General features: G+C 34.6%; 1 protein-coding gene across 5 annotated transcripts in view; it reads right to left on the bottom strand.

The window, feature by feature from the left end:
- The window catches only part of PHIP (PHIP subunit of CUL4-Ring ligase complex), a 102,834-nt gene that overhangs the window by 12,599 nt on the left and 74,984 nt on the right, over positions 1–15,251 (bottom strand). For all 5 annotated transcript variants that reach the window (XM_005518591.3, XM_088053331.1, XM_014263495.2 and 2 more), the window contains 9 exons: positions 13,700–13,819; positions 9,995–10,102; positions 9,487–9,611; positions 9,195–9,277; positions 6,092–6,203; positions 5,812–5,873; positions 4,106–4,261; positions 1,992–2,112; positions 201–326 (listed from right to left, as the gene is read on the bottom strand). In XM_005518591.3, the coding sequence (XP_005518648.1) occupies positions 201–326; positions 1,992–2,112; positions 4,106–4,261; positions 5,812–5,873; positions 6,092–6,203; positions 9,195–9,277; positions 9,487–9,611; positions 9,995–10,102; positions 13,700–13,819 (1,013 nt within the window). The remainder of the gene's footprint in view (positions 1–200; positions 327–1,991; positions 2,113–4,105; positions 4,262–5,811; positions 5,874–6,091; positions 6,204–9,194; positions 9,278–9,486; positions 9,612–9,994; positions 10,103–13,699; positions 13,820–15,251) is intronic.

The raw sequence follows: 15,251 nt of genomic DNA, 5'->3' as shown, positions 1-15,251 counted from the left end.
TGCCATGCCAATCTATGCCACTCAGTGTATTACAACTTGTTTTGTACACTTAAGAACTCTTTGTCAACATAAGCTCTATTCTTTTCTGCCCCAACAGGTTTATTTAAAGTGCAGAACTATCCTACTTAAAAATTCAGATCTAAAAAGGCTCTTACCTTGGTAAGAGATAGGAATAACAACAGACCTACTAAGCAACTCACTTTATGAAGTGTAGCAGAAGATCTGTGACAAATTTGGCAGATTTGACAATAGGACTTCCGGGTTCATTAAATGTGCGAGTATTGTGTTCAATGTACCGGACTTCCCACATTAACGAAGAAAGGCGCCTGTATCCAAACAGTTGGAGGAAAAGAAAAGGAAAAAGAAACAAGGACAATTTCTATCAATGTATATGAACAGGGGAAAAGACCGTTACTACATCCTTCTTCTCATTCAACGTTGTTTTCCATGACATCAGAAAACGTGCACATTAGATATGTTGCCCTAAGTGACCAGCAGCAGGCAGCTTCCTCTGGCTTCCTGTTCTCATGTTATATTCTGTGGTAATCTATACAAATGGCTTTAAGAACATTCAGCTAACACACCGCAGGAAAACTCAGCTGTGACACTTCAGCTTCTATTATTCCTACATATTACCCATCCTATATCATAGCCTTTGAACTCACTTAAGGATCAACAAAATATTAATAAAAATATTTTAGAGTATATCTTTTTCTGACAGATAGACAACAATCAGATTCCTTCTGATTGAATAACCTAACTATAGAATAGTGACATTATAAAAAAATATGTACAAAAGCAGAATAACTGAATAAAACAGATCCAAATCAAGAAAAAGATAAAGTAAAAAGATAGTAAAGGTTCTGGCAGCACAAAAGTTAATTTTAAGGTAAGCCTCATGAAAAACTAGCAAAAATCAGAAGTGATCTGAACTAATTGACTAAATGTAAAAAAATTACTGAGAAGCACAACACAGTGAGGTTGTTTATTACCTAACTAGGCATGAGCAATATTACAAAGTAAAAAAACCCAATTTATCAAAGGTGTGTTAATTACCAAAGCATGAATGCTTACTCTTTTGACAAGAGAAGCAAAATCCAGCAAAAAGTTCTCTCCATCTGACAGCAAAGCAGCACATTATAGAAGAGAAAGACAGATTACCTCATATCACACAATAAACATAGAATTCAATATTGCAATAGAATGATAAAAAACAGTGGTGCTTTTTTGAAAATGAAAAAGCAAATTTAGTTTAGAATTTAATCTTCATTTAGCATGTATAAAGCACTAAAAATGAACTTGGAAATTTGGCCCAAAACAAAATCCTATCCATATTTTTTCAAAAGAAACTAAAGTGACACTGATTTTAAAATAAGAACTAGAACAAGAAAGGAAACTGAAGTAATTTAAAAAACTATACTCCTATGTAGATATTTACTAAAAAACAAAAACAGAAAGAAAAAAGCAATTGCAATCACAGTTTAAAAAAACATCAAAACAGTATCAAAAAGTATAAACTCATCTCGTTGCTGTACAACAACTCAGAAGTTCAACGCCATTAATTTAAGTAGTCAGATTCTGTGCAGCTGCATAAGTGATGCAAGAATATTTTTTAAAGTATATTAGGACAAAAAACCACTTGAGATATTTTTAAGGTTTCTCTTATTAAAATTATTTAAAAAGTACTTAAAAAAAATTATTAAGTGAAAACTTAATCCTTTGGACCAAAAGTCACTTTACTAACCCTGAAATTTGAATCTCACATGGAACAAGTAATTTGTATAATCAGGTATTTGAATGCCATGTAGTTCTAAAATACATTTCGGAGATTTCAATCCTTTTTTGAGTTTTAGAAAATGGAAACCTAGATCAAGGATAGAAGATGAAAGAAAGTAAAAGTGCACACCCACGCCCACATCCTAGTTGACAAGACAAAGAGCTACCAAAAATACAGCTGCTGGTAGATCACAGAACTGAGACTTGGGTCTAACCTGTAAAATCTGCTTTCCAGTCTTTGCTTAATGGTACTGAGGTCAGTGGGATATGCCACAACAGTGCAATACATTGGGTAAGCTTGAAGATCCACCGGTGCCACAAATGCAGAAGCAATATCTAGATTAAAAAAAAAAACAAAAAACAAACCGCAAACCCCCGGTGTTATATTCTGCAAAGTTCCATGGCAGTTTTGAGATTTATCCCCGTACAACATAAGCTATTTCTTCATGTTTGAAATGCACAGCAGTTTCCCAAAAATAACAGTAACTACTCTAGATATTCCAAATGATTTCTGATATTCTATTTAGAGTGCTTGCTAAGGTATGTGCTGTACATCCCATTGCTGCAGTGACTAAGGGGTGCCCATTCTGTTATGCATGAAGCACCACACTCCCCAAAGGCACAGCAAGTGCACATTTGAAATATACACATTTGAAAAGTGTAAAAATTATACACAGATGAAGGCTGTGTATCATCATACAAAGATGAAATAACAATAACAGTATTGTTATTTACAGCACAGGCTCATTTCATTTCACTTTATATTGCCACTCTCATATCTTCAAACAAAGCAATACATTAAATTCCTGCAATAAAAGTTACAGCGCTATTTCAGCCTCTGTAAGATGTGGGTAAAATCCGCACTCAAAGTAAAACATAAACACTCTTTCCTGTCCCTACCTAAAAGCAAAGAAGCCTTCCAAAGCAAATCTAATACAGTGCTAGAGGACTGCTGAGCAATTTAAGCCTGTGCACCTAAACAACCTTGCTTTCTCCCTCCTGTACTTAGAATCATCATGGGCTTAGACATATCATTCTAAAATCTTACATCTCAAGGAAAAATACTGCATTATAAAACCACAAAATCACCTTTAAAAGTCTCAAAAGTCTTTAAAAACAGAAAATATGCTGCTGCTAAAAAGATTGCTCTTCTTCTAGAAGCTGTTTACTCACTCTTTTGAATATTATAGCAACTGCTACTTGGTACCACTATGCACCGCACCTGCTATAGCCAAATCCCAAACTAAGTGGTCTGCCATACATCATAACACAAATGTAAAACCATTACTCTTAGATGGCACAGCAAAAGCAGCTCAAATTTTCATTTCCTCCTTTTGTTTTAACATAAATCTCTAATTTGTTCTACTACACTGGACAGATAACTCCTTTGTTTAGGAAGCAAATGGAGGCCTTTTATGCAGTATGTCATCAAAGAAACCATATGGGATATACAGGTAATCAGAATTATTTCAAGAGTTAAGAGGTTTTTGGCTTTTTTGAAACATGAATCTTACCTTGCATTAAGAGCTTCAAAAATCAGTTAAACAAAGTATCTGTAACTTTTATATTTAATGCATGACCACTGTTAGCCCAAAACATAAGACTGCTAATTGGACACCTTTTGATCCCCATGAAGACATACAGGAGACTTATAATTCAACCTGTATTTACTGATGGATCTCCAACCAGACATCCGTCTTTCATCAGGTAAATTTTGCAGCTGTGTGTTAAACATTTTAACAATTACTTTTTCAGAAGCTGCCTGTAAGGAATAATTGCTCCACAACCAAATAGCAAGTAGCTTTCCTAAGATAGCCGATTACTTTTCCCTCAACATTTTGCATAATTAAGGAAATGTGGAAAAGAAATCAGGAATTAGGAAAGGCTAATACAGGGAAAATCCACACATAGATATTCATTATCTAAGTAAATCTATGCTTTTTTTCTTCCCCACATCTGTCCGTAATTTAGTTAATATTCACTTAATCATAGAGGTATTAATTGTAACCCCAACAGGAGATTCTGGTAGCCGAAGTTAAAAAATCAAGTACTTGTTTTTAACATACAAAACCCAAACTCCTACCCCTAGTATATGTCAAATTATCTACCAAAAAGCAACAGTTACCTTGGGAAACAGGAAAAAAATTAAGCTTCATAAGTACTCACTATAAAAAAAACTTTAAAGATGTTCAATGAAAAAGTTTTGTTGAAGTTAACAAGAGGTTAAATGTGTATTTTATCACATTCATTTTGGTAATTTCAGAAGTTCACATGATCACAGTCTGAAAAATATAAACCAAAAACCTTTCCCATATTTTTCAAAATTTACCTAGAGTCATAAGTTGGTTTATCCCTGCAATAATTCTGTCACACTCCTCATCTCGAGTCCTGGAACCCCACTCTCCATCCAAAGGTTTGTAGAGCAGTGTTCTACGTTCATCGTCAGTTAAAGGAACACTAGTTCCCAGTTCTTCTGGAAATACAGCTGGAATGTAATATGAAAATAAAAAAAAAAAATAAATGTTTGTATCTTGTGAAATACATATACCTGTAAATCAAAGATACCATGAAATCAGTTTTACAAATGCATAGCTCTTGATTTACTCAAAGACATTTTGGATGTATCCAGTATCCTTTCTATATATTATTCTCTTACATCTAAATCCTTACAATGCAGTTTGATGTAGAGGTCCTCCCTGAAGATTTATCCTCTTCTGAATAGCTAATTATAAAATTCATTTTAGAACCAACTAAGACATTCATTTATCACAGTTAAAATGTGTGCTTTGGTTTTGGAGTTATTCTGTGTTTTAAAAGCCAATATTCTTGGCAATGAGTTATTTCGGTAAGGAATGGTAGATGATTTCCAGATGGAGTTTAAGATAACTTTGACAATGCCGTTAAAACATTTTCCAGGTAGTGGTTCTACATTGTCACAAACAAATGCTAAAACCACAGTTCCTGAGCATGCAAATTAATAGTATTATCACCTAAGCATCCTTGAGGACCTACCAATTTTGACAATTTATACTGTAATAGCAGATTTTTAAAATATGACGTTAAGCACTCCTCTTAACAATTTTTAAGAAGGTATAACAAATGTTGATATTTGTGAATACAGCAAAAAATCAGATTCAGGTTTAGTTATCTTAATAAGTACCTACTCTTTATCTGAAAGCAGTTTCTCCTTTCTTAAGACAACGGGAATTGGCCTCTACTAAAAACTAAACAGGGGCAGTCTATTTTAATTATTGATTTTGGTCTCTAACACCGGTATTTTACTCATGACAATGAGGTACCTATTAAAAGAAGGATTGAACCAAAACAAAAAGTTGAAATTAACATAATTACAACTTAAAATAATTTAGAATTATTTATGGTTACTTTTGAGAGACAATATTATCAAATGTTTCATGGAAAACATAAGGAAAAAATGCTGATTCTACCTTGCTTTTTAACAAGAGTTCTATGAAGTCTTAGAAAAACCCAACCAACCAAGAAACTATGGAAGAAGTACTACATTCTTGTTTTGAACATGTGAACAGCTCCCATGCTATGCTGTCCACTCTGCAGCATATGCATCTGCTACAAGTGCTGGGCCAGAGGGGGAGAAAAATCCTGCTATTACCAAACTCTCTCACAAGAACAGCTGCATCTGCAATGGACTGAATATCTGCAGGAATGCTGACACATCTTAGAGCAGCCAGTTTCCTCAAGCTGACCTAGGGCATCGATTTATATCCCTAATTGTACAAAGAGTTAAGTTTAACTGCACATTATCTATAGCAATTTTTTTATTATTTCTATTTCAGCATCACTCAGTTTATCTAGCATGGCTGTTTTTTCACAGTTCTCTTATCTTGATTCACTTTTAATTTAGTAATTGATTTAAAGATATTCTTTAAATGCAACTGGTTTGTGGGCCTTCCTCACACTCCCCCACAAAAAGCAGGATTGTTTATGTAAAACCATACGACATTTTTTTTCTTCTTAAAATATACTTGTAAAGCAAATTATATTATTAAGGTAACATACCATTACTTGGTATCAGCTCCATGTCCCAAGGGCTCATCTTCTCAGTATCACCATTGTCCCAGCTTAAAAATAACCACACTTGAATTATCTACTAATATTGCTTCAACAATGTAATTATTTAATGTTTGTAACAAAACTTTAATTTCTACACCACAGAGTATTATAATAAATTGGTACAGCGAGATGCATGACTGAATTTAATGAAAGTAAGTTTCTCAGTCAGTACTTCAAATGAAGTAATAAAATTAACATAAAAAAGATTGAAGATAAATTTGCTAACCAGACATTGTAGCACTGAAATAAGCTATCAGGATAATCAGGCTGAAGAGGTTCCTGGCTTTCAATTGTTCCAAACCACCAAGCATCATCGATCACTGACCTGAAACGATCACCTGGGTAAGAACACAAAATAATTTCATCAATATAAGGCATGTTACCCTCCCAGAAAAGCAGGTTTAGATATATCTGGCTTGATCTTGAATACAGAAATCCTTTTGAACATTTACAGCTTCAGCAAGCAAGCATGAGTCAATGCTCAGTTAAAAACCAATTAAATTGTTAAATTCTTTCTGAAGATTTTTTTTTTAACCAAAATGAAAGTTAATATAGCATCTTATAAAAACAACAATTTGCAAATCTACCTACATATTCTTTACTTATGAATTTATTTCTTAATTTCATATAAAAGATAAAACATTTCAATGCTTAAAGACTCCTTTAAGACTCACATCTACTTGCATTACCACGTGCTACCTTAAAATTACTGAGCACTATGACACCTCTGTATGGGGAGTATTTTACAAGCTTCTGAGCTCATCCTCCTTAGTTTCTGAAGTGCTTTTTCAGCAATTCAAATGTAACTCAAGAGGTTCATTTTCTTTACTATGCAGGCAATCTGACTGATAATAGAATAAAATTTATTAAAGCTTGCTCAAAAGGTTAGCAAAGAAATTTATTATGACTTGCAATGGCTTAACTACCACAAAGCATTCATGCAGCTGAGAAAAAAGGTCAGAAGCATTATTAAAAAAAATTACACATGAGAATGCATGTATTACACACCATCACAAATGCTAACATTTTCTACAAAACATGCCACAAAATTAAGAAACAATTTTAGTGTAGTATTCTGTTCAATACAAGAAAAAATGTAATTTAAGCCTGAGATTCCAAGTACACATTCTACTGCAGTATTTGTTCCATTTCAATACATGCACCCTCTGCCCAAATGCTTGCTGAAGTTGTCTGAAATAATAGGAAGTAAATATATTCTCAAAAATGGTCTGCTTTCTTTACCGCATTTTTTAAAAAAATTTTAAATTTAATGGATCGCAATTACAAAGCTTCTATTAATAGTCCTAATTGTGCTAAACAGAACCAAGTAAACCAGAAATATCCGAAATGCAAGATCAAAAATGTAAATAAGGGCTGATGTCCTATTTTAAAAGAATAACTTATTTTCTGAAGAGCTATAAAATTACAGTTTTCAGTATGGCCTTCCCTGGTGATCAGTTGTACAAAGAAACATGCGTAGGTACAACTAGGAGTGACTTCACTGAGCTGAACATTAAGCAGATCAAAACCACTTAAAGGGGCATATATCCTGGCAGCTGCTTCTAAGTTCTCAAGAGCCACAGCATTCCTACAGACAGAATGCTAAAGCAGAAAACATGAGTGAAAGAATCTCTTGAATCACTACTTTCCTCGTCTCCTCTGTGCTACCTCATCTATGCAGAGAGCAGTCCAAAATCTCTCAGAAGAAGGTGGCTCTAGTGTAATTTTCCAGAACTGAGTATCCCCTGCATAAGTTTCGCTTGAAGATAACAAAAAATGTATATGGAACTCACAGTGGCTGCTATGTAATAAGAGAGAGATATGCACACCCGTCTAAGACATGCAGCTGAAGTTGCAGGAATACTACTGGAATAGCTTTTAGCCCAAGTATTAAAGTTAAATTATACTAAGATAAAGAAATGCAATAAAAAGAATATGAATGCAAATAAGAACCTGTAATTTCAAAATTTATGTTTGTTCCTTCTAAAAGGATTCATACATTAATATAAATTTAATATTAGAAAATGTAATAGATAAGCAAATATTCTTTCCTAAAACAAAGCCCAAACAACAAAAATTCACATTATTTGCATTGGAAGCTTGATAAAACATCCTGCTACTTACATTACTTTCTATGTAGCTTCCATTTATTCCAGATTGCAAATTTCTTGAAATACACTACCAGCTCAGGAGGCCTGGCTAGGCTGTTCACAAACTATGGCAATCATTCTTCTGCTGCTGCCATGATTTTGTGCAAAAACATGGCATGGCAGAGGACAAGACCACAGATCCATAACCAGGAGGAAAGAGCAAAGCTTAGTGATCTATTAGATCTTGACCAACCTTGTCACTTATGAGATCTTTAAATTGAAATGATCTTTTGATGAATGAATGAACGAATGAATGAAAGAATGAATGAAGAAGAAATAAAGGTTTACATTTCTCATTGGATCAGAAGCCCAGGGTCTTTACTAAATTCCCTATAGAACTGAAGATGAGCTGTATTTTCAGACAACATAGTGTGAAGAATGAAATTATATGGAACTTATTCCTATGGCATCATGTAATTTATACATCTACTGCTAAGGCACACAACCTAAGGATATCAAAAGACAGAAGATTAATTAATTCCACTGCTGAAAGGTGATCTTTATTATCATATGGAAAAGATGACTAGTAAATAGATCTGACTGCAGGATTTAACAGTCATGGGCATTATTTCAGTATCCAGTACACACAAATAACTGGGCACAGGCAAAGTAAAAAGAATCCAAGTCATTCCCTCATCACTTGGCAGTGAATTATAACTATATACACTTCAGTGGAGCTAAACCACAGGGTTTAGAACAGAATTCAAAAAGTATAAGGACACGGAAAGAGCATTCTTGTTGTACAATCTAGACATCAATTTGCGATTTTTGAAAAACTATTCCCATGTTTTCAGCAGAAATTTCAGAAACTAGAAAAAAATAATCCTACTAGTAATGCCATTGTAGGAGGGCCTTCAATTAAAAAGAGAGCTACACACAATATATAGGCTACAAGAAGTTATCAGGAGCAGTAGTAACTAGTCTCTCTGCAAATATACAACTGAAATTTTCTTTGCTTTCTTTTAAAGATCACCTTCATTATTTTGCTTGCTTGCTGCCACTTTGGTCAAGGACTAAGCAGAAGTCCCCGGCTAACTATGGGCAGAGTTTACTCTCTGACTTCAGCACAGTGTTAGGATTTCTTTACCATAACCTACTTTTAAGAAAATTACCGAGAAAATAGGTGGACACTTAGAAAAACAAATAAAACCACAGCACACAACTTTCCCCAAAACTCACCTATATTCCATCGCCTATGCTTTGCGTCATCAAATTGTTGCCTCAAAACTAGGAAATCTATGACATCTGGCATATCATGATACCTAATTACAACAGAACACATAACTATTAAGCGGTAAAACAGCAAAAGCATAACATAAAGCACTTACATAAAAAATTAACACTTCAAATTCAGCACTTGAAAAGCACAAGGTCAGTATTAATGTCATCATTAAAATTTCAACCTTAACATCCCCCTGGCCACCCCTGTCCAAGAAAACCCCCAATTTGCATACAATATTGTTTTCCTTACTTCATGGTGAAGGCTCCTCCAGTCAGTTTACCCGTATCAGGGTCAAGAAAAGCTAGCTTAAGACAGCAGAGAGTAGGCAATCCCACTTCATACTTAATCCCAACTATTTTCATTAGCTCTTGCTCCTAGAATAAACAAAATACTATTACCACCACTGAAGTTAATTGAAATAGCTTTCTAAAACATGAAAACATGGGTATATTGAATGTACTATATTTCTGCCAGATCACATCAAAATCAAGAATCTGAAATTTAGTCTTCCATGAGCTATTATTTCACAATGCAATATGTTCAAAAAATATTTCACTATGAAGTGTAACCATCTCATCTGCTCAAGCTGATACAAAAAGTAGTACAGTTTAAGGTCTTATTTCATTTAAATTAAGTTAATTTTTCCCTTTATAATATTAAGAGTACTAGATTTATTTGTCTCAAGGACTTACTTCCAGTTAGTTTCTATTTTTGTTTTAATATTAAGATATAAACAAAAAAGAAAAAGAAGTCATACCCGCAGTTCCATTTTATGCCATGGTTGTTTCTTGGGATTAATATTATATATTTTGTTCTTCTTGGCCATTACAACATATGCTTCATGACCTTGTCGGAAATAGTAAACCTAAAAGTGAAATGTGACAGTTATCCTACAAAAACTCTGAGGAGCTGAAATGCTAACAAGTCACTGCCACACAATGTGTGTACTTTCTATTCCATCAATTTCTATTTCACATATTTTCAGCCTGTTTTCCTGCCAAAGTCATGGGTTCTCAAAAAATTAAGTGGAGGAAAATTAAAAAAGCTATTATAAAAACATTTACAGAAAAAAGCAGGAAATACTTAGAACATTATTTTTTGTGTGAACAAAATACCTTAAATTACATGTGAATGAGACCAACAAAATCAGTAACAAAACCATCCATTTATCATTGCACCATAGAGCAATGCAGTTATAGCAACAAGAATTCCACTAATCCACCTGGTTATACATTACTGCAGGACAGCCCTAAATTATCAGGTATCACTAAATTCACTATCTAGATTATCCTTTTTGAACAAGAAATATATTTGAGAAGTTCTTGTTCTAGAATATAGAATATTCTAGAAGTTAATGTTCAGTTAAGATTTTGGTGTTTGCTTCCATATCACTGAAAAAATAGCCTAACAAGGGCCTGAACAAACTAAAATAGACATTTCCAGTGCTTATTAATTTTTTTTTAATCCTTCCAATATAAATTTCTATGGTTCAGACATCTAGAGTCTAACAGTTCTGCTTTGATCTTGTAGTACATCATACCACATGGATGAATGCTTTTATTATTAGCCATCACTGTAATGAAGTAGTAAGTTGAAACCCATAAACATGTATTCAGGGAATGTATTTCAAATGTGAAACAGAGGTTCCACAAACTAGTTAGAACAAAGATCTGATAAATGTCGGTATTCTTGGTACAATGTATGCTAAATAAAAGATCCTCTTCAAGAGCCCCAACATAGGATTTCCATCTAATAGCACAAAGGAAAGATAGCTTTAAAATAAAGGTCCAATACAACAACAAAAAAAGCATAGCAGGAGTCCCTCTTTAAAATGTATAAATAAACACTAATATTTGTATTTCTACCTGCTTTCCAAAATTCTTGTATCATAAAACATTATAAAGAAGTTTTTACCAGATTTTGACAGTAACAGGTACTGAACTCTCAGCGTTAGGTGGCAATTTTTAACTTTTTTAAATGGAGAAAGACTCAATACCACATTTTTTTTAAAAACCCTGTTGTTAGGGTAATCAATATGCATAATATCCTCATAGGGACAAAACACACAGCAGCTACAAAAGGCATGAAAGCAGTGAGAATCTTCTAGGCACTGTCAGAATCTATCTGTCAGGAAAAGGAACAGAGGCTACTGAGATACATCTGAAGGCAAATTTCCATTACATTCTCAACATTGTGATGATTGTTTCCCATACATTTCAGCGAATCAAAACAAAAAGAAAGTGCACAAGCTACAAACAATCTCTGCTACACTTTGTGTTTCTGCTAAACCACTACATAAATTCAACCCACTGTTTACAGAAGCGAAATATTCTTTATTTTGCAAATGGCTCTAAGCATTGCATCTTCTGTCAGAAGAACAAACTGGGAAGATATCTGGGAAAAAATAGAATTTGTGTATTTTCCCAGGAAATAATATTTTTATTCTTGATGAATTCCTGCTTCTCCATGTTTGTTGTAGTACCCAGATAAAACTATTTTTTATCATGTTAAGGGCAAATCACTCCAACAAACATGCCTTGTATTTCTGATATTCAGACAGCAAAATTGCAACCCCATCTCTCTGGTGGGTTTCCACCATTCCTCAAGACACAGGTCAGAGATACATAAACAGCACTATTCAGAAAGGCAAATGGGATGGTATGTGCTATTCTTATATACTAAGTGTAACTAAATATAGCTCTACCATCTTTTTCTTGTTTGTACAGCTTGAGAACAAATTTGAAATATATCTCCCCTGAAATCTTATACCTACCATCCAAAAAAATGTTGGAAGGCCACACAATATTTCTTCTCACAACATTTATCTAATTAAACCAACCCTTTATTTCTGTGAATCTCAAAAGTAACTTTCTAGATGAATAATTTATTTTCCCATATTAAGTAAATCCAGGGAAGACAAGTATCAGAAATGGGATTTCAGACCGAGAGGGTCGATTACGAACACAGTCTCTATTGGTACAGTTATTCCTACTTTCTAGGCACAGGACACAAAACTTTCTGTTCTCCGATATAAAGCATTTTTAGCAAAAGGATGTACCCTACTTAGATATTCCTAGAACACACTGTACATGCTATTCAGCAAGTGCCAAATCAAACACAACTGTTTATCTTACTAAACCAATAGGATGTTAAAGTCTCCTGAGCAGTATGGTACTGATAAATCCTTGGCTGCTTCACTGTATCCAGATGGTGCCAGGCACCAAATACTTTTATTTGGACTTGATCTTTTGAACAGCAGTCTCCAAAGTATGTTTAATGGAGGGTATCAATCCATAAGGATTTTCTCTAGCTGCAACTCTCAACTTGAAATGTTCCTTCCCTCCCTCACTAGCTTTGCTGATGCAATTTTTGCATAGCTGTGCTGTGAACTGGATCAGTGAAGTGATCCAGTAAAAACAAAACTACTTGCACATGCAACCTCTGCTCCTGATTCAGTTTCTAAGGTGGTGCCCACATAAAGCTGTAACTTGGGAACAAACTTAATCAACTTTGCTGCCATGTCAAGTATTTCTCCAACAGCATTCTGAAGGTGTGAGCTATACAACAACTCTGTCTAGTAACTCAGAAAACACGCTGCTCCCCAAAGAGACAACACACTGTCCATTACAGCATAAGCCAGCTATTTCCTCATATTTTAACCTGAGGGGGTTTTAAGAAACATGCACAGACTCTGGCTTTCAATATTGCGTTCTACCTAATACTACTTATTCATAGAATTCACTGTAATGTTCACCTGCTACATATTCTAAAGTACAAACTGGTGGGTATCCTTTCCCTACCATATTTTGAGACATCTGGGTCACGTTTACAAAGTATTTACAGTCTGGTTTGTATAAAATACATATACACAAAACTTTTCTCTTGGTTTTCTGTTGTAAGAGTAGCAGAAGTTCTTTGATATTAGGAGCACAAGTGATAAGGACAGTATCAGAGATTTCCTTCAGAATAAATAATTTTTTTTTAAATTACATCAAAACAATCACACCAAGCAAAAAACCCCACAACCTTCCCCAGGAGGCTTAATTCCTGTTTTTTATTTCAAGTCTCAAACTGAAGTATGTTTTCCAGACTTAATTTCATATGTGATTTCCTACCTGTTCTTCAAGATACCAAATGCCCTACAATTAAGGAATACTTCCATGACATAAAGCACCTCACACAGCTTCTCTACAGGTGTCATAAGGAAATCAACACACTTAATACCATACAAGAAGGAACACTACAGCAACAGCATAGATTAATAATAAAAAGTCAAAGCAACACTGTGCAGAATATTTTCTAAGTACAAGGAAGCTAAAGCAAATTTTAGCCAGATCAAAGAATGTTTTTAAGAAAATCCAAAATGTTTTGATTATAAGTGTCTGGGGAAAAAATGTGCAGATGAAAATACAAAAGGCAAAAACAAGCTGAAAGAAGTACACAGAGGGAAAAATTACAATACCTCATCCCCCATCTGTGGGACAAATGGGCACCGCCGAGGAACAGTGTCTGTAATCCATGCTGAAGGCAGCCATTCTTCCAGCGTCAAACCATTTTCTGCCAGAACTCCTACAGCCAGCCTCTGAAGAAAACGTAACCAGAAAATAAGTACAAAATTATTGCAAGTGTGAGGATTAATCTTAACTGCCTTTTGAGGTTTTTTTGGGAGTGTGTGGGGATGAGCTCTAACAAAAACTGAATTTAATAACAGTCTAGTAATTATGTCTCATGCCCAAAAAGATAAAAAGGAAGCACATCATTCTCTTGAACCAAATTCACATGGTTGCCTTGGCCAAAAAGGCACTAAAATTATACAGCTGCCTCCAATTAAGGCACCTTGCACAAAACAAGGAGGAAGAGATTTATGAGATAAATAATGTGAAAATTACCTGGATTAGGTATTCATCCACATTACCTACTGGCATATTTACTATAAAGTGCTGTGGAACAGCATTTTCAGAAAGTATTTCCACATATCACATTTGTAAGCAATAACACTCAGGGCAGTTGCTGGTCCTAGGTGCAAACTTCTTGTCTGTATCTAATAGGTCAGACAAAGCAAGGATTTGTACAACCATTCAAGCAAGGCTGCTTTAAAATTCCTAACAAGATCTTGTGTGTGTGTGTGTGCTTACAGAAAGCAAGCCTGGACGGCTGTACAGAAATCCACTCCATACAGCCACTGCTGGAGGATTCTGCATCTCCTGATTGCAAATAGGATATGCCACGTGTAATTCCATTACATCAATTCAAATGTGGTTTGACATGACAAGAAGTAGTATGATGACTGCACCAGTGAGTATACAGGAAAAAGCATACATGTATTAAAAAACAAAAGCCCACAGGAAAAAAAAAATCAAAATAGAACCTCTCTATTGCAATAAGTCAATAACATAGCACTTTCAGATTTCTGAGGTTCAAGCAGGTCTGTCTTGCAAAACGCTGATACACTCCATCAGAGCCAAGTGTCTAGCTAACTGGCGAATTATGGGAAGGTAAGAAACAGCCTTTAACCAGAGAACTTTCTTTCCCTTTTTATAATTTGATGCATTAATCATCAGTTTAAAACTTTCTAGAAGCCAAGCCTGATCTTAGTTACTCATCAGGAAGGGACTATTCCAAGTGACTTGATTAAATAATTTCTGAAACTATACTAAATCTTTTAGTAATTAGTTCCACTACCTGACTACATGCTCAGATGAGTTTAGGGTGTGAGGGGGATGTTGAGTGGGAAAATGGCTAATTTTTGAGCTTTATGTCTGTGTCATGGGGTGCCACATCTCATGGTAACAAAATAAGGAAAGAAATCATTCTGCATTTATTCCTTTCTAAACCATGATAGTTTTATACAAGCTTTTTCATCATATGTCTTCCAAAACTCTTTCCCTTCTAACAGTCAGTCTCTGTGTCTGACCCAAAGAAAAAAAAAATGTTCTGTATTTTTGATCTTCCTGGGTGATCCCTTCCTTGTCCTTCTTCACTGCTGTATCATTTTTTAGATTGATTTTTGGTAG

This window comes from Pseudopodoces humilis, chromosome 3 (genome assembly GCF_049639895.1).
Source record: "Pseudopodoces humilis isolate 2021_Gansu_Grassland_sample_001 chromosome 3, ASM4963989v1, whole genome shotgun sequence".
In the NCBI taxonomy this organism is placed as follows: domain Eukaryota; kingdom Metazoa; phylum Chordata; class Aves; order Passeriformes; family Paridae; genus Pseudopodoces; species Pseudopodoces humilis.
The sequence above is the reverse complement of the archived record's forward strand: the minus strand, read 5'-3'. Positions and strand labels throughout refer to the sequence as shown.